We start from the raw sequence: 26,652 nt of genomic DNA, 5'->3' as shown, positions 1-26,652 counted from the left end.
TGATGACTCGGCACTCCTGATCTCGGGAGAGGACAAGCTGCAAGTTGAGGAGGCGCTCAGCTCCGAACTCTCAAAAATCCGTACTTGGCTTACTGATAACAAACTGTCACTACACCTTGGGAAAACTGAATCCATTCTCTTTGGGACCAAACATTCCCTCAGACAGATGGATGTAAATGATTTCAAGGTCAAAGTCGATGGCACAATTATCTCTAGCAAAGAAGAGATTACCTATTTGGGTTGTATTCTCGACAAATACCTGTCAGGTGAAAGCATGGGGACAAAGGTGGTCAAAATAGTAAACCAGAGAACCAAATTTATGGGCAGAGTTTCCTCTTTTGTCAACCCTCAGGCCCTCAGGACCCTCTCAGGGGCCCTGATTCAACCACATTTTGACTATGCTAGCACCTCCTGGTACTCCAACACCTCAGTGTCACTGAAGACTAAACTTCAAACCTCCCAAAACAAACTGATTCGGCTACTCCTCGGATTGGGGCCCATGACCCACCTTTCTCCCACCCATTTTGCCAGCCTAGGCTGGCTCAGGGTGGAAGACAGGGTTAAACAACTAAAAATGGGACTGGCGTTCAAAATTGTAAATGAAAATTTGCCCGATATGCCCCCTATTCCCGCATATCTGAGTAAATACCTCCAAAAGGTTAGTGACACCCACAGTCACAATACCAGAGGGAGTGCAAACAACAATTTGGTACCACCCACCCATAAAACAAACATGGGCAAATTCTCCTTCTACAGCACTGCCACCCAGGTTTGGAATGGTCTAACCCCATCCCTCAAAAAATGCAGTTCGCTGGGCTCATTTAAAAGAGCCTTAAAAAATCACCTTTCAGGAGGCCAAAAGAGGAGGTAGTACCATTTTCCCGTTAGACAGCCGACCCCCCCCCCCCCCCCCCCCTGTTCTTGTACATATCTTTCCCCCCTTTTTTTTATTCCATTGGCTGTACATAGTGTTGTATGTATGTATGTATATATGTATATATGTATGTGTGTATATATATATATGTATGTATGTATATATATATATATATGTATGTGTGTATGTATGTATATGTGTATATATGTATATATGTATATATGTATGTGTATGTGTATGTATGTATATATATATATATATATATATATATATAATTTTTTTGCTGTTTTTTTTTATTTTTTTATTTCTTTGTGTAATGATATTTGAACTGTGGTGCCACTACATATGTCTATGAATTGAATACCAAGGCCCTCATTGGAAACAAGTCCGCAAGGACTTTTATGAACGGACCTGTTAGACAAAGTATTTTAAATGTAAATGTGTTGTTTTACATTCTTTTGCCTAATAAAATATTCAATCAATCAATGATGACCATGGAGACAGATGTACGTATATTAGGGCTGAACCTTTTCATAATTCATTATTTTGGCATAGTGATGGTTTAAGCAGCTGATGGGGAGAGATTACACATGTGAGCTTCCACTAATCTCATGAGAGAGTTTGGGCATGCCACAAGGCTACAAGGGTATCTCCCTCAGCTACAGCGGTTTAAGACCACACTTGGCTGTGTCTCATACAAGCCACCATGGAATGATTCCAGTATTTGATGTCTAAATTGAAAGCATGAGAAAACTAAGAGAGGGAGCGTACTAGAAAAAAATCCATTGTCATCCTTAACAACAACTGTGTGTCTAGGTTATATACACGTCACGTCATAGGAAACCACTTTTTCTTTGAATGAAAACGACAAGTAAAACATTTTTTTTATAGGCCTATCTATAGTCTTTTTGCATTAGGTTTTCACTAATGGCATCTATGATTCTGCCATCAGTGGAATGATGAAGAATAGACAGTCAGCATGCAAGAGCAGATTAACCACTACGACCATTTGTTTGAAAACATGATTGTAACAAAAAGCCAAATTTGTTAATTGTTCCCACAGTGTAGAATCTGGAGCGTTAGTGTCACAAATCACATCCCACGTCTAACTAGCTGTCAGCAATAAGGTGAAAGTTACAGTAGTCTACTGTAATGTAATACAATTATTGCGAACGCAGCGGAAGGAGGCGCGCCAAAGGCGCACGCAGTATTGTGTGCACTGCCTGTGACTACAGTGTGGCTGAAATCCGCCTGCCCCTGGGTGACTAATTACACTCCTCTGAGAGAAATATAGCAGCTACAGTAAAAAATAACACATCTACACGAGTTCATCTATTGGGATATCTAAGAATTCCATGTCATTTGTGCATATTTCAGGCCGGATGGCAAGTTGAAAACGCCTTAGTTTGAGGACAGTTTCAGATTTCTTCTTGCTAGCTAGCTATGCTGTGATGGGATTCCAAATGACTAATTTGCACTTTTAAGAAAAACAGAGCCAGATACAGTCAAATAAATATGATTTTTTTTGGGGGGGGGATTGCCCATTCCTTTCTATTCTTCTTATTGTTATTTTCAAGCTGCGTTCGCGCGTCTTACTTGTGATAATACATGCTGGCTGCCTGGCTTAAAGATAAAAAATTAGTTGATTTGGTGAATATGCTAATGCTTATTTTATTTTGTTCTGTCTGTCTGTCTGTCTGTCTGTCTGTCTGTCTGTCTGTCTGTCTGTCTGTCTGTCTGTCTGTCTGTCTGTCTGTCTGTCTGTCTGTCTGTCTGTCTGTGTGTGTGTGTGTGTGTGTGCGACTGCATGTGTATGTGCTCAACTGAGAGGTTGAGTCGTACGACAGACATATTTCACTTCACGTACTCCAGCCGACGATGCAGGTCCATTTGGTTACATTTGTACACTCTCCAAGCTAATTTAACCCAGAGTTTCTTTTACCTAGTTGTAAAGTTGTAATGCACTGCAGAAGGATTTATGTTTACCTGGAATTGTAGTTTATTGAGGCCCTACAGCTCTGCATTCTATTTATCTGATTATTTACCTTCTTTATTGTGAGTCGCTCTGGATAAGAGTGTCTGCTAAATGCCTAAATTGTAAAATGCAAGCGCAGACAAAAGTGAAAATCACACGCCTGGGGTGAGAAAGAAATGTGGACCGGAAAGCTGATTACACGTTGCATTGATTGTTCCTCGCCATCGTCATACATACAGACCTGACCTTCAATCAAAGTTGATTCTCCTTTATACTTCCACAGTGGGTGGTAACGACTCATGATTACTATATTTCACCCCCTAGTTTGCAAACACAAGGAAAAGTAATACAGCTATAGTTTGAAATAAAAATACATTCTGAAACATCCCACACGTTTAGCATATGAATGAATCTGTCGGCGTCAGTGATCAGTGATCATACAAAAGTCAACTATGACCTTGGTGATGACCCTTTCTTGAAATCAGTAGAAGACTTAAATTCCTCTCATTATGGCAGCGCTAATGAAGAATCTCCCTCTACGTATAGTAGCAGAGGTGGAAGAAGTACTCTGTTTTTTTAAAAGTAAAAGTTACAATACCACTATGTAGAAATACTCTGTTACAGGTAAAAGTCCTATTACAAATTGTACTTAAAAAGTACAAAAGTATTGTACAAAAGAAAATCAAAATATACTTAAAGTACCTAACGTAAAAGTACTCATACATACAGTATGTTATTGGACTATAACTATTGATCATTAACCACTTATGCCTTATGGCGTTATGGTGATTCAAAAATAGCCAATCTACAAGCTCACAATGCATCGCATCGTGACGTGTCGTGATCTACTATAGAAACATTTAGAAGTCTAGACATACTCGGGAATGATGCAAGAACGACTGTGAGAGTATCTGTTGTACCCAGCTGTCTGTCTGTGTCCCTTTTATGCCCATAATATATGGAGATCTCTGTATCTGTCTGTCCATGTCCCTTTTATGCCCATATATGGAGATCCATGATGTCATAAGTATACGCCCATATATGAGCATATGGGTATATCGGTCCAATCTGCTGTTCTGGACAACCTTTCTCCATATATGCCTATATATGGGCATATCGGTCAAATTGACAGTTCTGGACAATCGCCGATCGACGTACCGCACTCCCTCGGGTCCTCAGCGATATGCACGCTAAGTTTGAAGTCGATTGGTCGGATGGTTCTTGACATGCGTGAAGGACAGACACACAGAGATTTCGAGAATTTATAGATGGATTTCTGATTAATAATTTGATTAATGATTATAATTATTATTTTTGTTTAGATGTATTTTTGGGCTTTTTATGCCTTTATTGATAGTACAGTAGATAGATAGGAAACGGGGAGAGAGAGATGGGGAGTGACACGCAGCAAAGGCCGTCGGGATCGGACTCAAACCCGTAACGCACTGTCAGGCTACATTGGAGCCTCGGTGCCTGGACCGCTAGGCCAGCGGTCCGGTGTCAAGTTGATTCATTATTAGTAATCTAAAGCTGCAAAGTAACTAGTAACTAAAGCCAAATAAATTTAGTGGAGTAAAGCATTTCATTCTGAGACGTAGTGGAGTAGAAGTATAAAGTAACAATAAATGGAAATAGTATATTACTCAAGTAAATGTACTTAGTTACTTTCCACCACTGCTATATGTAGGCCCTGTAGAGGAGAGGCCAATGGCCTAGAAGACTACCTGTAGCTTGTTCATGCCGAGGAACAGGCGACGGAGCTCCACCAGGGGATCCAGGTGGTTGAGCTCCCGCAGTCGGTTCTCTGCCAGGTGCAACTCCACCAGGACCGTCTGACCTACGAAGGAGTTCTGGCCGAGGGCTTTGATCCGGTTCCTATCCAGAACCAGTTCCCTGAGGCACAGCAAACCCTCCAAACCCTCCACCTGGCTGATCTCATTACCTGAGAGCAAACCAGCCAAAGAAGAACACTGTGATAAGGTGTTATCAATCAATGCATTGTTCCACCATCAATCAAGTCAAATGCGAACTAAATACTTTGCAACTCCAGTTATCTTTTTTTTGTATCCAATTGAGAAAAATCGAATTAAATGATATATTATGTGGAAATAGAAAGGTGGAGAAAATACACGCACGCACGCAGGCACGCACGCAAGCACGCATGCATGCACTCATGTTATTAGTTGTGTATTATTATGTGGCGATGTCATGGATCTTTAGTTAAGCCTAATACAAAAATAACAGCGTGCGTTGATTAGCCTATGGTTAAGGGGCAACAAAAGTGAGAGACAGAGAGACATCTTTGAAAGGTTTATAAGCAAAAGAGCAAGACCAGACATGAAAGGTCAAATGGGGGAGGTTGGGTGATGATGATAAATCACCAAATCACTATTAAGGGTGATGACGACAAATCACCACTAAAGTAAAACACAATCAAACGCCAACAAAAGCACCTGCAAAGAAAGTCACCATTTTTTTTCTTCAAACCTCATATCCCACATGGGTCTAAAGAAGAATGCGCTCTCTGCACTTTCCTTTTCACAGGCCCTATACACTGCATTTTTCACAGGCTTTGTAAGCGAGGCCCCCGGTACAGTACCCATACGTACCTTGAAGGAAGAGTGCTTTAAGATTGGAGAGCCTGCTGAGCTGCAGATTGGCCATATTGGAGATGCCATTGTGACTCAAATGCAGCACCTCCAGGCTGCCCATCAGTGGTTCCAAGCTGTCCGCCGGGCCCGCTTCCCTTAAACACAGATCACAGGATGGGAGGGTTTTGAATCCTCTCTGGTTGAATGAACTACTCTTTCTCTTCTCTCCCTGCTGCCTAATTTACAACAGTCAAACCACACAGGTGCACTGCACACGCTGACTCAAGGCAATCACACTCAGAGAACACAAAAGCATGACAGTTTATCAGTTCTATTTATTCCTTGAATGGAAAATGGTAAATGTGTGTTCCATTTTGTAATGATACGAAAATAGTACAGAAATAAAAAGCAATCAAAGAAGGATGGGAACTTTTATACATTTCAATATATTTTTGAGGGAAAATAACAGATCAATATCCTGAAGGGAAACATAAAATAGGATTGCTAAGCATGATACTGACCTTGGAAGTGCACTTGCACTTAATAGATTTTATACTGTGTATTTTACTAAGACATTCATTCAAAGGCAGGGGGAGTTGTGTGCTTCTGAACAACTACTATAGAGGGAATCTGAACTTCATTAGAAGAGATTGAAGAGCCAGTTAATCATGGATCAGTGCTGCCCCCAAGTGGTTTCAAACCAAAATTCACTTCAATACTCAAATGTATTCTATTGCAACAAAGCAGAATTCAGAGAAGAAGCTGTCTCATCAGCCTTATCTGTAAAGAAAAAGTATTATTACATTTTCTTATCAGTTCAATTTACATGAGTGGCATGTTACCTGCTGCCCTTGGAAGAGCCCTGCTGACCATAGCCACTGGAGCTGACTTTGTGGTATAAAATCTGTCTGTTTGTCAGGTGGGCCTGAACCCGCTGTCTGGGTAGGATAGACTCAATGGCATTATAATTCAAACAGAGAACCTGCGAGGAAGTAAGGTTGTAAAAAACATAAATTATTTAACAATAAATCCTTAATATGCCCAGCCTCATCATCATCAGTCTGTAGCACAGGATGTAGCATTTGTCCTAATCAAATCCTAACCTTGATGTTGGGCAGGTAGATCAGGCCTGAAAATGAGGTGAGGTTGTTGTGCTCTAAGTTGACATGGTGCAGGCTTTGGAACAGTTCGGCTGGAGTCAGATCCACCATCCTGTGGACCAAGAGGACCCATTTTCTTTGACTTTACATGTATCAGTTTGAACAAGGAACTGCAAATCCTTGCAATGTACAATTTAGGAATTTAGCAGATGCTCCAATCCGGAGAGACTGACAAACTGTCAGTTTGGAGTAGGCGCCATGAACCTTGTCAACTGGGTAAGTGGTGTGCTAAAATAATTAACAAGTAAACATCAAACCTGTCATCTATCTAAATAATATACTTATTACTATTTAATTATTGGCACTATTATCCAACGTTCACTTATCTTCTGGACCGATGCATTACCTAATGGAGCAGGACTGCAGGTTGAGGTCAGTAACATCTGAATAGTTTGAGTGGCCCAGCTTCTCTGCCACCATGTCTGGAGTCAGCCGCCCCCCAAACACATCCTTTGCATTCTCGCTCTCAGTGACTTCCTAGAGAACACAACGACTTAATCAAGTCTTGTCACAGTCAGGAAAGTATTACTACAATTTGATCAATCAGATTGTACGAGGACAAGGTTATTATAGATGTACAGTACCACCGCAATCCCATCCAGTGCTTTTAGGGAGGGCAGTTGGAACACCACATATATCCGATAACTTTCCAGTTTCTCCACTAAAGGGTTCCCATAAAGATTGAGAATGACAAGGTTCGTCAGTGCCTGAAGAAAAAGAAAATGGTAAATCTTCACACTCTAGACCAGAAAGAAAAAATTAAGAAACTGAAGAAACGCTACAGTGTTATTTATCTCCATGTTTCCATGCTGAGACATTGTATTGATGCAGTGAGCTGCAGTGATCTTTTAACCACAATCAATGTGGTGTCCCTATTTTGGGTATGTCATTATAGGTGGTTATTAAGTGGTTTAAGACTATTCGCTCATCACCTTCAAATGGAAGATGTCTCGTGTTGTCCAGATGCGGTTGTTGCCGATGTAAAGCTCAAAGAGGGAGCGGGCCCTCTGGATGCCAGACATAGAACCGATGCAATTATTCTCCACGGACAGGAAGTGCAGGTAGGGCAGCTGGCCCAGGACAGAGGCTTCTAAACAGGACAGCTGGTTGCCATTCAGACTGAGTTTAGACAGGTGACACAATTTGGACAGCCCTGTGGGAGCCCAAAGAGAAACAATTACTTCATGCTGCAGTTTTGCATTGTCTCTCAACAAGTTGTTTATAAATGCTGTAAAGCTACAGTTTTTTCTTTTTTTTCTTTATTCTATTTAGCAACATTTTGATCTTCTTGTAGTATTTTTTATTATTGCCATTGAGGATTCTTTACAGTACAAGAATTTCACTGCTTGCAATGCAGTGTAGATGGACAGGCAACAGGGAGAGAGAGATGGTGAGAGACATGCAGTAACATGCAGTAAACAGGACTCGAACCCGCGTTGCACTTTCAGGCTACTTTAGAGCCTAGGTGCCCGGTCCGGGCCACCACTTTTTCTTATTTAACCAGAAACTGTGGATGCAGTACAGTGCTTGTAAAAAAAAAAAGATCTTAACCCTTCGAGTGACATTTCTGTATGTTATGCATTATACATTTTTATGCACTCGGTTTTCATATAAATATGAAGCACTGTTCATGTGATTGTGTTGATGTAAAGCACTACATTTTCAAGATGAAAGTATAATAATGTTTATTATTGTTATTATTATTATTATTATTATTATTATTATTATTATGATGATGATATCAGACCATTTACTTTTTGTATTACTAAATCCCATAATAGGAACCTTTGATTCTTAACTGTAACTGTGTGGTATACATTTACTATGGACCACATCCAATATGTCTGATAGTGGCACCATCAACCAAGCTACTACTGACAGATACAGAGATCTCCATATATGGGCATAAAAGGGACACGGACTGACAGATACGGAGATATCCATATATGGGCATATCAGTCAGATCGGTGGTGCGACATAGGTGTGAGGGCCACGTAGCGGCCCGAACCTCCAGTTTTTATAATGCCTATACAAGTAGGCTTATCAATTCCCAACAGATCCCCAAACCTGTTGTTTTGGGGAGCGCTAGTTTCTGTTCATTCAACCTCAACTTGTGTGTTGTTGGCTGGTGAGGCACTCTCTAGCCGAGAATAGCTGACAAACAAGCTCACAACGCATCACGGAAGCGACCGTTGTGAGTTTGGAGGTCTGCCATGCATGGTTTGCCATGGTTACCAGCAACATTTTAATGATTCCTGGTCATGCCACACTGACATGATGTGACATCATTAGATCATCATTAGACTTTACATCCCAGCGATCTTTGCAATTGTAGCCTACTATTTCAGCCTCTGCTATTAAGTTGTGTTCAGACACCACTGGCTTAGTCAAGAATTGGTATTTTCATTTCATTTCCATTCAACATAAAGCCTCCTCACAGTGACTCCTTCCACCTTCAGTCGTTTTAAAGATGTTAGGAGGCATGGGACGCTGCTGCACCAGGGCTCTGCAGGCATTCAGGCCTGGGGTCCAGCCCCTCAAAGCCCTCGCTGGATCCCCAGCCATCCTCTCACGCAGGGACTATGTCACACCAGCCGCCGCTGCAGCCGCCTCCGGGCGCATTGTGGCTGTCATCGGTGCCGTTGTGGACGTCCAGTTCGATGAGGACCTTCCTCCCATCCTCAATGCCTTGGAAGTAGGCGGCAGGGAATCCAGACTTGTCCTGGAAGTGGCTCAGCATCTTGGAGAGGGTACAGTGCGTACCATTGCGATGGATGGTACAGAGGGTCTGGTCCGCGGTCAGCCAGTTGTGGACACTGGAACCCCCATCAGAATCCCTGTGGGACCTGAGACTCTGGGCAGAATCATGAATGTCATCGGTGAGCCCATTGATGAGAGGGGCCCCATCACTACCAAGCAGACTGCCCCCATCCACGCTGAGGCCCCAGAATTCACTGACATGAGTGTGGAGCAGGAGATTCTCGTTACTGGCATCAAGGTTGTAGATCTGCTGGCCCCCTACGCCAAGGGAGGAAAGATTGGTCTGTTCGGTGGTGCTGGTGTGGGCAAGACTGTATTGATCATGGAGCTGATCAACAATGTGGCCAAGGCCCATGGTGGTTACTCCGTGTTCGCCGGCGTGGGAGAGCGCACCCGTGAAGGAAACGACTTGTACCATGAAATGATTGAATCTGGAGTCATCAACCTGAAAGACACCACCTCCAAGGTGGCGCTGGTGTACGGACAGATGAACGAGCCCCCAGGCGCCCGTGCCAGAGTGGCTCTGACTGGACTGACTGTGGCTGAGTATTTCCGTGATCAGGAGGGTCAGGATGTGCTGCTCTTCATCGACAACATCTTCCGCTTCACACAGGCCGGCTCTGAGGTATCTGCCTTGCTGGGTCGTATCCCTTCTGCTGTGGGTTACCAGCCCACACTGGCCACTGACATGGGTACCATGCAGGAGAGAATCACCACCACCAAGAAAGGTTCCATCACATCTGTGCAGGCCATCTATGTGCCAGCTGATGACTTGACTGACCCTGCCCCCGCCACCACCTTCGCTCACTTGGATGCCACCACTGTGTTGTCCCGAGCCATCGCTGAGCTGGGTATCTACCCCGCCGTGGATCCTCTGGACTCCACCTCCCGTATCATGGACCCCAACATCGTCGGAGCTGAGCACTACGATGTCGCCCGTGGTGTGCAGAAGATCCTCCAGGACTACAAGTCCCTGCAGGATATCATTGCTATCCTGGGTATGGACGAGTTGTCTGAGGAGGACAAGCTGACTGTGGCCCGTGCCCGCAAGATCCAACGTTTCCTGTCCCAGCCCTTCCAGGTGGCCGAGATCTTCACTGGCCACATGGGCAAGCTGGTGCCCCTCAAGGAGACCATCAAGGGATTCAAGGGCATTCTCGCTGGCGAGTACGATCCCCTACCTGAGCAGGCGTTCTACATGGTGGGCCCTATCGAGGAAGTCGTACAGAAGGCTCAGAAGCTGGCAGAGGAGCACGTTGGGAGAGGGTAAAGAACAGAAGGGTCCTGTTGTAGGTGCACTAAGTTTGTAAAACATGTCCCGATGCAGAAAATGTTCCCGTCTTTAAGAAAAAGTTATATTTGATGTTTCAAATAAGAGAAGATGGAATAAAAAAGAAAAAGAGAAAAAAGATGGAATACACACACCAGAATGGAACATCTCAACTAAAGGTTTAAGGAAAAGAATCTACATATCTGGACCATGCTTAATACCAGAGTAGAGTACAATATCAATGTCCCTACTAAGGCCTGAGGCCTCAACCCTCACGGACTTGAGTGTGAGAGGCTGTATCAATAGCAATGGGACAGCACATACCTTGCTGACTTCATGCCGTGCCATGTTGCCTGTTCGTCTCTGTGCCATTCTCATGCACTTGATGATTTAATAGTGGGACAGCACAAGGGCATAGGCCCTCGTGGAATTAGTGGAAACATGCCTCAAATGTGAGTCTGTGATTGTGGACAGTAGGATTGAGCCAATATGTCTCCCTGGAGGTTCAGTATTATTCTGAATTTTAGGAATTGTAAAAATGTATCTTTAGTGATCTCACCACATGCAAAACGCTCTTCCAAAGGGTGTTTACAATTCATGCCCCCTCATCATTTATATAATTTCCTATTACTTCTTTCTTTAATAATTTGTTTTGTTCTATACGTTGATGGGGTTGTTTTAAATATGTGGGGAGGGTTTCTTTTTGTCTCCGCGAGAGAGCGAGAGAGCGACAGAGACAGAGAGACAGACAAAATGGGCACCCCAGTGGTTCACTGACTAAGAGTGCATACCACATAAATAAGGCTATAGTCCTTCTCAGAGCTGACCCTGGTTCAAGTCCAACTCGAGGCACTTTACTGCATATCATGTCCTCCTCTGTCTCCCACCTTTCCTGTCTCTCTGAATAAAGCATAAAATGACAAAAATAAATCAAAAACAATTGACCATTATGGTTCTATTCTTGACTGTGCGACTGAGCATATAGTGTTGACTGACCGTCCATGCTGGTGATACAGTTGTCATCTAGGGACAGCTCCTCTAGATGCAGGCAGTTGTCCAGTCCCTCCAGTTTAGAAATGTCATTGTCATTAAAGGAGGCCCAACGCAGGTTGATCAGCTTATCCAGGTTGGATAGCCTGGAGAGCCCCTGGCTGTCAAGGTTCAGGGCTGTGATCTGATCATAGGTTAAATACATTAAAAAAAATAAGAAAGTAATACAATAAATTACGCTCTAGAGTCTATGGGAAGACTGACATATAGGATTTCCATTTTTCTGACTTGTTGATGGATTTAGCTATGGATGCCGAAAATAATTTTCAACTTTGGGAAAATGTAGTTAAGTCACGAGCAGTGCCATCATCATAATAATATCATCAAATAATCATTCAACAACACAGATCAAGTGTTTTCCAAAAAACTAAAACTAATGCGATGTTCATTGGAATGCATGTCTCTTCGGTTATACCCGTTGTACCCGTTGTCAGAATACTGCCGTAGTGCAGTATCCATTATCGTAGTACATGGAGGCCTGTCTGTGATGTCAGTACTATGAAGTCATCTTGATGACATCAGGGGTCTCCATAGAGTTTCGGTCGAACAGTTCTCGAGATACACGAGGGTATGTGCACACACGCAGACTTTTACATGATTTAGAAAGAGATTGTCAATACTTTGCTGATGATCCTTCATACAGTTATCCACATTTTATTTTATAATGAGCATAGTTACCTTTGCAGTCCAGCCAGGTTCTGGGTCTCTGTTGAGATCCCAGGGTGATGGGCTAAGTTGACATAGGAGCTGGGCTGCTGAAAGCAGGCTGAGGCTGCGAGGGCGCTCGCTGTCTGTACGGCAGTGAGCTAGCAGAAAAGCCTGTCCAGAGTGAAAAGGTTTAATTTTATTTTGTGACTCTCATTGCTTTTGTACAGCACTGTACTGTGCAGTACATCCAAACATCCATGTTACATGTAATATTCAATAGGAAATAATTTGTAACCTGGTTAATTCTGGAGCTAGCAGCCCTCTGAATAGCAGCAGCAGCCTTGTCCTCTGTCACCAAAACATCATCCAGGTGTGTGAGGCCCATGACACGACCCAGTATGGTCATTCTGACCTTCTCCGGCTGGAAGAAGCAACACAGCTTTACTGCAACCCCCTCACACACCAATTACAGTCTACCGCAAATCATGAATAATGCAAAAACGCATTAATAATATGATGAGTACGAGCAGTGACTATGGCTTAACTTCAACACTAGCATTCATATGCATGTAATTTGATACAACTTGCTTTCACAGTAGTATATTCACCCTGTGCCAGGGGTTGTACCGGGTGTCCAGTTTCAGCAGGGAGGGGACGTGTTTTCTGAGCACAGCCGTCTCCTTCCGGGCCTTGGTCAGCTTGTTCCAGCGCAAGTCAAGTTGTTTGAGCTGTCCCAAGCCTCTCAGCCCTTCCAGAGTCACTAAGTGGTTATGACTCACATCCACAAACTCCAGGTTGGGCTGAGCGGAAAATGTTAACACATGTAAATGTACTGTGCAATTTACAGAAGGTAGACAAAGTAATTTAAAGTTATGTTGAACTTTGGTAGAACCTTGGATTGTAATGTTGGTTGGGCATCATCTTTATCCATTATTACTATGCTCCATGTAGGAACTGTATGGAGAAACGGGTTTCAAAATCACACTTTTAAGCACACAAACTCAAACAGAGCAGATTAGGGCAGACTAGTGCCAAGGCAAAACATTGCCCTGGTACTTTTCTCTTTTTTCCTATTTCGGCTACTGCTATTGTTGTTGGTCACATTACTCAGATTACATTACTGGTGACCTATTGATTTCTGTGACACTAAGAACATACCATGAAGTATAATATAACAATATAACATGAATACAGCAATTTCACTTTCCCTTTTCTATCTATTGGCAGAATCCACTTTGTTCCAGTTCGTTTATGCGCAAAAATTTTGATTTAGAGAACTGTTTCCCTGTACAATGAGAGTGAATAAGTAGTTCCACGATTACAGAGCACAGAAGCAATAAGACATAAATGATGGACAAGATTTGGACTCCTTCCCAGGTAGCAATACAACCCAAGCTTCTGTGTCTTTGCACAGTATCACTATCACCATATGTGAGATGTCATCCAGGCGAGTGAACTCGTTGAAGCTGATGGTCAGTTGTCGCAATGACCGCAGACAGGAGATCTCCTTGAGCTTATTCAGGCTGTTGCCATGGAGATTCAGTATCTAGGAATGGAAAAAATATATTTGCATCAACTTATGGTATTGTTTCTCAAATGTTTTGGAGTCACAGAACCCTTTTTAGTTTTATATTTTTGAATGATATTTTGATGAAATGCGGAGTATGTGCCTGATGTGGGGGAGAATTATTGGAAACGCTAGTTGTGGGTGCAGTTAACTTGTACTCTGTCCATTTTAAACTGGATTGACTGGCTGACAGTCAGATGGGGTCAAGAAACAACCAATTGAAATGTACCAAATAGGCTGTGATCAGCGCACACTCACACACGCATGCACGCGCACACACACACACACACACACACACACACACACACACACACACACACACAGGCGTGTGCGTGTGTGCAGTGCAGTGCGGTGCAGTGCAGTGCAGTGCAGTATGTGTTTATCAGGTGCAGTACCACATGCAACATCTTGTGTGTTTTAAAATAGTTCAAATATCCGATTTACAAGCTCACGTGTCGATGCAGATCGGTCATTTTCACTATTTTAAAACGATAAATATTGCCCAAAACGTTTAGGCATAAGGGGTGAGATAGGGCACATAGGTTCTAATATGCCTGACAGTGAGTCACCAGTTTGATTCCCAGCTGGACGAACCATATGCTTGTCAATCCCCTACTCTCTCTCCATGTTTCCTGTTGCTCTACACTGTTCCTGTCACATAAAGACTAAAACAAAAGCCTGAATCCTTACAGTGATTTGGCTGAGTACATTGGCTCTGGCCACGTTAAGCAGAATCTTCTCATCCAGGCTCAACATCTTGGGCCGTGGTTTGAGCACAGGGTCCATTCTGAGGGCCTCGTCATCCAGAGAAATGTCATTGGGAGCAGTGTGATCTGTGCTCATGCCAAGGCTACGGGCAGCAGGCAGAGCTTGGTGCTGATAACACAGGACATACAAAATCAAAAGGGTTAAACCAATGATTTTGTCTGAGAAACACAAATGAAGGCAGTTGGACGATGCCAAACCAGAGTCTAACACAGCATTCACTTCCATTATGAAATTAAAGTTACATAATTGATTTGATATACACAATATGCAGTCTATGCTGGCAGTGTGCACAAGACATTTGGCCCCCAACAAACAAACACACACATACAGCAAACCGACAGTAACCCTTTTCCGGTTCCAATTCAGTTTCCTGTAGCTTTGCTGCTACAGGAACTACATGACCCTCTTATAGACTACATGGCTCTGAAAGAGGCTAGCAAGCAGAAGATGTAGAACTTCCGTGCTTAACGCTCAAACCGACAGTCAAACCATTATAGGGTCAAGGGTCAAACCATTATAGGTTCGGTATTGATGACATCATATACACACGTCATCCGTGGACAATCTGAGCCCCACTGACTTCCATTATAAGTGATTTAAAAAAAAAAAGTTAAAGTAAAAAGAAAGTAGTATATATATATATATATATATATATACAATATACTATTAAATGAGTGGGTCCTAGAGGAGCTTAGATCTGGACAGACAGACAGACACACACACACCTATAGACGGCCACAACGTAAAAAGGGGTGATTCAAATACATTACCTGGGTTATATACTCAAAGTCAATGATGTACTCGGGCAAGACCAACTCATGGTCAAACACAAACCACTGGCTTTGTCTAAGAATGGAGGCCGTCGAGCCATTGTGCACTTGCGAGGAGCAGGATTTCTCTGAAAAATCAAACAAAAAACTATCACACGGGTGGGAAAACAAGACTATGGTCTATAGATGGCTTCCAGATTGAATCTCTGTCTTCATGTGGCCAGTCTGTGACGTCAGTCATCTATATTGACATATCTATGACGTAAGATTCCATATAGGCTCTGTGCATAGTCCTGGTTTTCTGAAAGTGGTGTACCCTTTTCCGGTTCCAATTTAGTTTCCTGTAGCTTTGCTGCTTATCGCTGTGGCAACAGATTTAAACCGGAAACACATGACTGTCTCCGGGATTGCAGAGGATCAAGTTAGGATGTTAACCAAGCGTCTGTTGTCCAGCCTTCTTCAAAACGAACATTTTCGACAGTCTCCAGCCCCATCAACAGTTAGTCGACCTTAAACGCATTATTGCTTAACGCAATATTGCTTGTAGCTTATGACAATGTGTGCTTATGCCGGGTTTCAATCTCTTCCAACTTCCTGTCCCAGTGTTTGAGCCTCCGCCTCAGTGCTTCCATCTTGCTGAGTAATTCATGCTCTGACGTGGGATCATGGTTGATGTCAGCAAGGATGTCACTGCTTTCTATGGATGTGCAATTGTGCATGACTGAACACATTCATGGTTCTTGGGACCAGTTTTTGACAAATTGACCCCTGATGAACATTAAAATTATCATTATTATCTTCACTCATGTTGTTTCCACTATTTATTATCTCGCCAGGCCAAAGACAAAGGGGAGACATTGTGTTTGTGAGCCTGTGTCCATTTGTCTGTTTGTCTGTGGCTAATCATGCATATCACTGGACCAATAAGTGTCACATTTCTTGTGTCAGTCAGTAGGCCGAGGAAGGAAAATCCACACATTTTCTTTCACATATTGTGAATATTTTTCTCACTTTTTTGAACTGACATTTTATAACGAAGGTGTCCGGATTGGGCTTAAACTTTGCCCAAATATAGAGATGACTGACATCATAGATGGCCGATGTCATAGATAGGACACACTCCCTGGTGGAGATTTGCGCTCAACTGAATGCAAGCACCTTTCTAATTATTATTAACTTCACATCTAGGCCCGATCCGAGGTTGGTCCAGACAGAGTCCAAAACTCATCAGATGTCAGGGCCGCTTCAAACTCTCCGGAACTGGACTGGACATTTGCCGCTTGTCAGGACCCTCAGGTTTCAGCTTCTTTGACTGTGTCCTGGAATAGTGTTCTCTCTCTGGATCCTTTTTTGTGGTCCTTTTACGCTTTATGCTCTTTCCTTTAGAGCGTGTTGCATTTAGATGTCCTCCTGCACGACAGAAACACTTGCGACGGCCCACAGATAGTTTTCTTTTCCGTGGCATGGCTCTGTAGGAGATATTTCTGAACCATGACGGCGACCTGGCCTAATTATAGCTCTGCACACACGTCATGCGAAGTCCGGCCTCTCTGGCCTCTCCTCTCCTCCCTCCCCGCTTTGCTTTGCGGCCCTAACCTCTAGTCACATCCTCCCAACCTCGGTCATGTGATATAGAGGTCAGACGTCCTGTATCTGGTTGCTATGGCAACCTGCCAGATCAGGCTGAGGGTCTGATAGGCAAATCAGAGAATCACTGATCGAGGTGGGGTAAGATGCCTAAAACATAGCCATAGCTCTGATCAACTGTCTGTGACGGGTCTTGGAGGCATGTGGAGTGATCCTGTGCTTGCGAATTGCTGCCGAACTTTCGGAGCTTTTGTCAATTATATAGTAAAATAATAATAATAATAATAATAATAATATAGTAAGATTAATTCTTCCCAAAACCATGGACTGGCCAGCTCCTTCATACTTTCACCAAAACTTTAAAAGGTTCAGTCATCTATGACATCAGCATTACTTTTTAAACTTAAATTTGATACTGGAAAGTCAATGGAAAGGAAAATATGGATCCATGTGGAAAATGTGGACGTCATTATGATTTCGGTACTGTTTGCCAATATGAAATCACAGCGAGCCTACATTGTTTCTTCAGTAACAGAGCTTTCTATCATTACTAGCGCAGTACCCATGACAATACTTTCACTCATCTCCATATCTGGGAAAAAACGTAGGACAGGTAGATTCAGAGATTTGTGGAAATTATTGATAGATTTTTTCTTCTGTGGCCAGTATATCATGGAGTTTAGAGATGGCCTTCTCAAACTGGTCCATCACTAACTTGCCGCTGTCATCAAAGAACGAAGACACAGACTCGGTGAAGCTTGCCTCGCCGTACAAGCCATTTTTCCCATTCGTGAAACCAACTCGGAGTGTGTACTGGTCATCAAAACATTTTAGACTGGAGGAGAGCTGCCACACATGGTCCATCCCCACTGGGCCTTTCTGCACTGCCACCAGGAAGATTCTTTTCTCTTTGTATGATTTGTGCAGAATCTGGATCCCACTCATTATAAAATATGAGATGACGCAGAAGGCGAGCACAGGTTTGGATTCTGGGAAGGGATACAGGTAATCCCAGGCCAGAGCAACCAGGGCAAACACACATGCCACAGTAGAGATCAACAGACGGCCATCTATTAGACTGAAGTTCTCCACATAACAATACTTCTCCAATATGACCTTCTTAGCTGCATCATCGAGTGAGGTCTTAACAGCTGTTCCATCCCATTTATCAACCCTCACTGGATTCTCATCTATTCTCCTTTTTTCCAGAGGTCCACGCTTTTGCTTTCTTGCTGACATCCGCCTATCCTTACAATTTTCTGCACCAGATGAAGTGATATCTAAATGGTTCTTAAACACCTTATATAAGGCTGACCATAAGGCTGGCCTGGTCTGATCACAAACTACACAAACCGTTGCCCTATATGCTTAAAATGCCACTTTGTGCAGGCGTCCTTGCAGTTAATGATAATTTATAGTTATAGTTATAGTTATTTAGTTGTTGTTGGGGTTATGTGTGACTACTTGAAATTCGTCCTCTGTATTTACCAATCCTAAATATTCGTCCGGCAAGAACATAATTAATGGTACATCACTGCCAGCGGTTCTGTGCCAACCTGGAAGATTGCTGTTCTATTTTCCATTGAAATTAAAGCACTTTGGATTAATTAATCCAACCTTTTGTGGGCCAGAGAAATGTGTGTGCACAATGTATGTGTATGTGTATGTATACTGTATGTACTGTATATGTGTATATGCATTATGTGCTTTCTTTAGGAGCCCAGACCTAGCCTTCTTCACATTCTGGAACTAATGCATTGAGACAGGTATTGATGATGTGATTTACTTAGGCCAGACGACCTGAGCATCTTAGTCACACAGCTCTGTTATACCAGTGGTTCGCAAACTTTTTCATGCCAGGGACCCCCAAATTGACACTTATTAGCCCGCGGACCCTCATTTCAAAAGATATGCCAGGGACCCCCATAAGAGCAGATTTTTTTTTACGGCTCTAGCAGTGATTCTCAACCATTTTAATTTCAAGGACCCCCAGTTTGACATGCATTAGGGCTACAGACCCCCATTTAATGGCATTTCTATCACTTGGACCGCAATTTATATTGTAAAATCTATGTCAATTTAACTCTGAGAGTGTACAAATGGAACCAAATGGACCCGTTAGGGTCCATTTGGTTCCATTTGTACACTCTCAGAGTTACAGACCCATAAGGGTCCATTTGGTGCTTAATCTGTCATTTAGCTGGGGACCCCCTGGAACTCCCTCAAGGACCCACTTTGAGAACCAATGTGTCATACTAATGGTCATCAGTTTGCTAAAATAGACAACGAGCGCATTATGACTGAGTGCTAAAATATTCAATGAGTACTGTATGTTCAGTTCTTGTAGACATGTACTGTACCTCCGGTGTTAGTTCCATGTTCAGCGTGCACACTACGATACACAGAGTGGGCTTTGGGATAGCAACTGCTGTCCACTGGGTCTCCCTCCCGGAGAGGGAAGCATCTACCAAAGAATACTTTGGCAACAATGATCTGACCTGGAAACAAATGTTTTGTTATTAAAAGCAGAATAAGTGTGACATTTGACCCGATTCACTCAAGTGTGACATCTACTGTACATAAGCACATACTGATACACCATCGCCATCCCTGACCTCATCATATAGACTGATGCCTGTGCACAATGATACAGGATGCACCTGTTGTTTTCCTACATTCTGTTCTTTTCTATTATCATGTCTCATTATCTTCTGGTCACGCCATGTGTCCAGTACTGTATATTCTGTGTGTAACAAACTTTAGAACTTGACATGATACTGCCTGGTGTCATCTTGTTCTCCTTAAGCAGTGGTGGAAAGTAACTAAGTACATTTACTTAAGTACTGTACTTAAGTACAATTTTGAGGTATTTGTACTTTACTTGAGTATTTCTAATTTCCAATACTTTTACTTCTACTCCACTACATCTCAGAGGCAAATATTGCACTTTTACTCCACTGCATTTATTTGAAAACTTTAGTTACTAGTTACTTTTCAGATATAAATGATGATATAATGAAACACACATTAACGACTTTAACCCTATTTTATACATAGGCTATTTGAAAATATCGCATCGCGACGCATTGTGAGATTGTAGATCTGCTATTTTCAAATATTTAGAACTTTTACTTTTGGTACTTTAAGTACATTTTGATGCCAATACTTTTGTACTTTTACTCAAGTAACATTTTAATTCTGGACTTTTACTTGTAACAGAGTATTTTTATATTGCAGTATTGGTACTTTTAAGTAAAGAATTTCAGTACTTTTTCCACCACTGCTCCTTAGCCAGAGGGAAACTCTTAGGGCCAACTAAATTCACAACAATAAGACACTGTGCAATGCTTCATTTATACAACATCGTCTGATGCTGTCACATACCATATCTGAAAGGGACAGCATCCTTGCTTTGCTTGGAGTTGCCTTGGCTGGCATGGCGCCGTGCAAACTCAATCCTGGGCTGTTCAGACACAAACAGGCTGTTGGATAAGGGTACAGCGCTCTCTCTGCCTAGGGCCTGGTGAAAAGACAACAGAGAATTAATGGAATGAATTAATGTACTTAAAAATTAAATTAATGCTCAGGTTTGTATGTACCGTACCTTATACAGTTCTGGATTTTTAAAGCCTTCTTCTGCAATGTATAACATTTCATTCCGTTCAGCGGTTCTTTCAGGGTCAGCCACGTAAAACAAGAAGTCCAGCCGTCGTTTATAACTCCTTCAGGAATGCAACAACATTTATATTACAGATCATTAACTAAATATTGGTAGTAGTAGTAGTAGTAGTAGTAGTGGTGGTATTAATATCACTTAAAGTCCTTACTGTGAGAACACAGGCGATTCTTCACTGGCTAAGAGGCTATGAAGTTTGTCCTCAAACCGAAGCATCAAAGCCCGATTGTGGATGCGAATAATGCGGTTGACCTTGACACCAGTGATGCTATGAGGCGTATAGTCTGCAGCCAAGAAACGTGATTGCACAAGGTCATGACAAGACATAAACCTATTGGAAACAGCAAATGGATGGGGTCAGTACATTTAAATGTTCTGTTATTTAAATTTCAATGGTTTGGCACGTGATAATACAGTACGACAACAATTTGTAGTACCAAGTGTCTGTAGTGCTGCCTTCTTCAAAACGAACATTTCCCACAGTCTCCAGCTCCATCAGCAAGCAGTTGACCATAAACACATTCCTGCTTGTAGCTTGTGACAGTTTGTGCGTATGCCAGGTTTCAGTCCTGGAAGACAGAAAATAGCTTTCTTCTCACATATATACAATAGTTTTCATTTTTCAGAAGCTCATGTGAATAAAGTGTGAACCTCTGTGACTCTCTTCTGGACTAGGTGAAGTAGTAAGTTATTTCGTTTTTGCTTAAAGAATTATTGTGTGCTTCATTGACTAGGGACTGGGTGTGTGTGTTAATTTCAGTAGCTGAGAGGGGGCAGTTAACCAACAATTGCCCAGTTTCAGTCTATTGTCTATCACAGCCCTTTCTTTTCATTTGAAAAGAAAGGGCTGTGCCAGATTTTATGAACTGGATATGACTGCACCGACCCTGGCGCATGCAGTCCTCAGTATAGGTTCCAGACAAGGGGGTAACCCCATAGGCTGACAGGTCAGGACTTCGAGATAGGTTTCTGGACAAAACGGAGTTTATTAAGTTTAAGGCTCTCTATTTACTAATGGAAAAACGCAACAACACAACATTTGACAAAGGCTTATGGATACATATAACTTATAAACTCACTCTTCCAATTTCCTGTACCAATGTTTGAGCCTCCCCCTCAGTGCTTCCATCTTACAGTGTAGTTCATGCTCTGATGTGGTATCATGGCTGATGTTGGCAGGGAGGTCACTGCTGTCTCCTGAATCTTCAGTCAGGGCAGACTTCCTACAGCTGTTCTGCATCTCTGAGAGGTCACACTCCAGCTACGAGTACACACAAATTAAAAAGGTTTATTATGAACAGAAAGTTGTAAAAACAACAGCATTGATGGCTACATCATACAGTCCCCATTACCATACAAAAAAATAAGTGCATTCTATTTGCAGGATTGCACATACATTTTTGAGAGCATAACTGAATGCCCTGATGCGCTCCTCAGGTAGTTCTAACAGAGTCTTCTTCTGCTCCATAAGACTGGCCTGGGTCTCTGCCAGTTTCCTCTGAGCAGTGCGGACACGCATGTTGTAGTACATCATCTTCTTCATAACTGTAGCCTGGAAAGGAAAAGTTCACTGACACTTATTTTATGTACCATGAAAAAAATAATTTCTTCCAGGTCAAACTCTCGACAGTTTCAGTCTGTAAACAACAAATCAGTATTACCTGAATGTTTGTGAACTTCCAGTTCGTAACTGTTATCCGTGTATTTAACCCATCCTAAGTATCAGGAGCAGTGGGCACTACGGGGGCAGGCCGAGGAGCAGTTAGGGACTAAGACGTGTCTTGCTCAGGGACACTTAGACATTTTGACCAGGGCCAGGACGCGAACCAGGGATCTTTTGTTTCCCAGGCGGCCTCTGTACCCATTCAGCTATGACTGCCCGTCAACAACAATAGAAGGGCTGAGAAGCAACAATAGAATGTTGAAACTGTCTTGCTATAATATGTTTTAATCATAGCAGGTGTAGTCATCGCATGTAAAAACACTTGTATTTCTGCTTAAAAGTCTTGCATGGTGCAGCTTTAAGTTCATGACAATAGCTGTTGGGATACTGTGACTGGAGCAGAACATTTAGGAAAAGCAAAAACACTTAGGTTTAGGACTGATGGGCCCTCTGTGTACTGTACCTCAGCTGCTTCCTTCACTTGCTTGCTTGAGACATCATAGGTGTCAAGTCGCTGGAGGCCAGGCATGTGATAAAGGACATGGGTTGCATAGTTACAGAGCAGGCACACCGGGTTGGGGCTCGACTGGGGGTCCTTCAGTTCCAGCTCTCTAAGACTGGGCAATTTGGCCAGCAGGGTCAGCTCCTGTTACACCAACCACAGAACACACAGTTAGTAATACGGTTTTCTCTACGCCAATCGTTACACATTATGTCTATAGTCATGTGATCAAGACGGATCTGTCCGATTTTTCATATTCCTTCCTGATTGGCTAAAATTGGCTTCCAAAGGAGTGGCACGTTCTGAACACAATGCCTAAAATCATGAACGCAACGTCCGAATGATGTGAAACTTTGCACTCAAATTGGTACACGTTATCTCTGTAGTCATGTGATCAAGTTTGCAAGAGGGGTCCGTTTTGCATGACATCCTACAAGCGCCACTGGCTCCACCATAGAGCCACCATGAGACAGATTTTTGCAAAACATGTTTTTGTCCAAACCTCACACAAATCGCAAATCGGTATACATTATCTCTGTAGTCATGTGATCAAGAAGTATCTGTCACATTTCTCATTTTCCATTCTGATTGACTATGATTGGCCAAAGTTTATGGGGGCAGCCCGTCTTGCACAAAATGCCACACATCATGAATGCAGCACCTGATTGCTGGGAAACTTTGCATGCACACTCTCACTAAGGAAGAACCTCCATCTCAAATGTTCCTATAACTCTTGAACCGTAGGTCGTACAATCAATATACATTTTTCCCTGGATTCCTTGGATCATGACGCAACTTATAGGCCCTGTTTGTGCCAGATTACACACTTTTCTGTAGTTAATAATATTTTACTTGGAAAGAATCGACTTTCTGATGACTGCAGTAGATGAATAGATGGGGCACAGTAGCCCAAAAGTTGCACAATGAGGTTTTATCACAACAACTACTGTAGTCAGAAATGATGGAAAGCAATCTCAATTTTTATCCATTGTGTTCAGTCAACCTGCCATAGACCCTGACTTGGTACTTGCACAGTGCAAAAAACATGTATTAATTGGACATTTTCTAATTACAAGGCTCAACAAGTAAAAACTATTCTGTAAAAAAATATTCTCCCCTTTATTCCTTCTCTTAATAATAAACACACAGAAGCTAGAGAAGAAATGTAATGTAATAATGTATAAAAAGTGGAGCCTTTGTCTCACTGAAAAACAAACGCATAAGCAGAACCTTTGATTCATAACAATATGGCAACATGCTTTAAGGCACAGTCTCGGTTATGGGATGGATTAATACAATTTTGGGTATTAACTCCTATCAAGGAAAGAACCACATCACACGTGTATTTCAAAAAGACTGCAACAACAGTCTTTTAAAATTCAACAATGGTATGACTTAAAGCAGTGGTGTGTTCTACCGTCAGATGCTATATACGCCGTACACAGTCCAGATTATTTTGGGAAGAAGCGTACACAGTCTAATAACCATTTCATCCATTGAAAACGCGAGAGCGTATACCTTGGACCACACGCATCGTATCGTAGCGTATACCTTCAGAAAAAAACTAGAACACAACACTGACTTAAAGTATATATATTTTTCTTACCTTAAATGAGCTGATATTGTTCCCAGAAAGATTAAGATGTTGAAGATTCTTATTCAGATCAAGGTTATGACCTTGGGAAAGGAATGATGAGGACTTTAATATTTTGTCATACAGCCCAAACATAACTTGACAGAAAACGGTAGCGGATCTTACTGTACCTTACCTATCTTTTCAATATTGTTGTCAGCAAGGTTTAGTTCTTTCAATTTTTGAAGTGTATCCAGACCCTTTACAAAACAAGACAAACTGATGAAACATGCATACATAAAATTGCTTTTTATTTTGAGAAAAGAAAAGAAAAGAAAAACATCCTACAATCCAAATAATCAATTAAGGGGATTGATACATTTAGACGCGTATATATAAATTAATAAAAACATTTCATACCTTGATATCAGTGATGGAGTTGTTGTTGAGCCACAGCACTTGTAGATTAACATGCAACTGTAAATTCTCAATTTCACCTATTTGGTTATCATAAAGATAGAGTTTTTGTAGATGAAGGCAATTTAGTATCCCAGATATCCCCTGCAAAAAACATTATAAAACACATATTAACATAACATATATATATATATATATATATATATATATATATATATATATATATATATATATATATATATATATATATATATATATATATATATATATATATATATATATATATATATATATATATATATATATATATATATACACACACACACACACACACACACACACACACACACACACACACACACACACACACACACACACACACACACACACACACACACACACACACACACACTTAAAGGGCTCCTCTAATACAACAACCATGCAATGTCACCTACAGCAAATAATGATTGACTTAAAAAATGAGTAGTATTATAATCGTATTATATCTATAGTGCCAGACACTATGAGAGACTTACCTTCAGTTGGCATTCGACCACCCAGAGCTCTCGGAGCAGAGGGCAACATTCGAGGCCTTGAATGTGGCTGATGTTCTGACTTACTATTGTCAGCTGGCAGAGTTTTGGAAAGAGGGAAAGCCGGACAATGCGGGGAAAGCCATTGAAGAATATCTCAAGGGACGTAATGGAGCTCCCATCCTGTGGTATCTTTTCATAGGATATCCCATTAGCCACACACTGTTGGGAAATATGAACAAATAGTATAACAAAGTTTTGCAGTTTTTTTTTAAAGGTAGGGTAAGTGATATTGTTTTGGTTAAAACAAAAAGGGGTTTGTTAAAAGGTTGAAGCATTATATTCTGATAGTAATTATTGCTATAGAGAGTGTTTGTTCAGTAACAGGAGTCTCCCTGTCTCTCTAGCTCTTAGATAAACAGAAAATACATCTTCAGGTAGATGACAAAATTTCAGCCAATGAGGATAGAATACCCATTTATCAGCTTCATTTGTATAGTGTTCAGGTTCCAATTGTGTCTGCACATTTCTTTTTCATCACATCCAATTTCATTTGTTTAATCTGTATCCTGTCTGAGTTCTCTATCCTGATTGGATAAAAGTGGTATCCGGACCTGAAAATGCATTTTCTGTTTAATAAAGAGCTGGAAAGAGTACTATCAGAATATAGAGCTATTTAAGACTTATCTTAACCAAAGAAAATCACTTTACCCTACCTTTAATGATTAAATGAATAAATAAGTAACATTTGGAAGTAAACACTATGAAAATTGTAGATAATTAAATTAAAGACCATATGATCATTTAATTTATCATATTGTTGTGGTTTTGGAAATCGAATCAGTTAGGCTACTTAAGAATAATCTGTTAATCGGTTCTAAAAATTGTGTTGAAAATGTTATGTTGAAATTACAAAATAAATCACAATGTTTTGTGTGAAATGAACCTAAATGACTTGACAGTATTTGGGAGCAGATTCAATTTTCAGGTACTACTTACTGATAGTCACAAACACTCCACTGGGAAATAAACTGGTCCCAATTTAGAATGTATAAAACTTACCAATTCTTTGATGATATCTTCATCTTCACTGTGCCTTTGCTTGTCAACCTGTGTCATTGTTTGATGTAACTGATCAAAACTAAGCCAAGTAATACATTATTAAATGAACATAGCTCTGATTTATGGGAACTAAACATTAAAATTATAGTGATCACAAATAACAAAACAAAAACAAAATAAAAATGTTTTCCCCCAGGACGGACGTT

The 26,652-nt window shown here is 41.6% G+C and overlaps 3 protein-coding genes across 3 annotated transcripts in view; 1 reads left to right on the top strand and 2 right to left on the bottom strand.

Annotated features, from left to right (window-relative positions):
- lrrc9 (leucine rich repeat containing 9) overlaps positions 1-26,503 on the bottom strand; it is a gene marked incomplete at its 5' end in the record, with an annotated part of 34,855 nt that extends 8,352 nt beyond the window's left edge. Inside the window, 27 exons of the mRNA XM_084044608.1 lie at positions 4,574-4,791; positions 5,459-5,595; positions 6,283-6,422; positions 6,544-6,652; positions 6,947-7,077; positions 7,185-7,307; positions 7,533-7,753; positions 11,627-11,804; positions 12,359-12,499; positions 12,624-12,749; positions 12,937-13,128; positions 13,755-13,874; positions 14,586-14,771; positions 15,434-15,561; positions 19,381-19,518; positions 20,405-20,540; positions 20,625-20,742; positions 20,848-21,027; positions 21,134-21,265; positions 21,776-21,957; positions 22,093-22,248; positions 22,823-23,005; positions 24,468-24,538; positions 24,631-24,694; positions 24,855-24,995; positions 25,388-25,606; positions 26,447-26,503. Of these exons, the coding sequence (XP_083900734.1) occupies positions 4,574-4,791; positions 5,459-5,595; positions 6,283-6,422; positions 6,544-6,652; positions 6,947-7,077; positions 7,185-7,307; positions 7,533-7,753; positions 11,627-11,804; positions 12,359-12,499; positions 12,624-12,749; positions 12,937-13,128; positions 13,755-13,874; positions 14,586-14,771; positions 15,434-15,561; positions 19,381-19,518; positions 20,405-20,540; positions 20,625-20,742; positions 20,848-21,027; positions 21,134-21,265; positions 21,776-21,957; positions 22,093-22,248; positions 22,823-23,005; positions 24,468-24,538; positions 24,631-24,694; positions 24,855-24,995; positions 25,388-25,606; positions 26,447-26,503 (3,927 nt within the window). The remainder of the gene's footprint in view (positions 1-4,573; positions 4,792-5,458; positions 5,596-6,282; positions 6,423-6,543; positions 6,653-6,946; positions 7,078-7,184; positions 7,308-7,532; positions 7,754-11,626; positions 11,805-12,358; positions 12,500-12,623; positions 12,750-12,936; positions 13,129-13,754; positions 13,875-14,585; positions 14,772-15,433; positions 15,562-19,380; positions 19,519-20,404; positions 20,541-20,624; positions 20,743-20,847; positions 21,028-21,133; positions 21,266-21,775; positions 21,958-22,092; positions 22,249-22,822; positions 23,006-24,467; positions 24,539-24,630; positions 24,695-24,854; positions 24,996-25,387; positions 25,607-26,446) is intronic.
- LOC311036882 (ATP synthase subunit beta, mitochondrial-like) lies at positions 9,071-10,630 on the top strand (the record flags this gene model as incomplete). Its single annotated transcript, XM_084045893.1, has 1 exon — positions 9,071-10,630. One exon carries the CDS (start codon positions 9,071-9,073, stop codon positions 10,628-10,630), a length of 1,560 nt encoding a protein of 519 aa, XP_083902019.1.
- LOC311036881 (signal peptidase complex subunit 2-like) lies at positions 17,657-18,259 on the bottom strand (the record flags this gene model as incomplete). The annotated part of the gene is made up of 1 exon (XM_084045892.1): positions 17,657-18,259. One exon carries the CDS (start codon positions 18,257-18,259, stop codon positions 17,657-17,659), a length of 603 nt encoding a protein of 200 aa, XP_083902018.1.
- Positions 26,504-26,652: the final 149 nt, after the last annotated feature.

The sequence above is a fragment of the Gymnoscopelus microlampas genome (assembly GCF_963454915.1).
Source record: "Gymnoscopelus microlampas genome assembly, chromosome: 20".
Classification (NCBI taxonomy): domain Eukaryota; kingdom Metazoa; phylum Chordata; class Actinopteri; order Myctophiformes; family Myctophidae; genus Gymnoscopelus; species Gymnoscopelus microlampas.
This window is presented reverse-complemented; position numbering and strand designations above follow the sequence as displayed.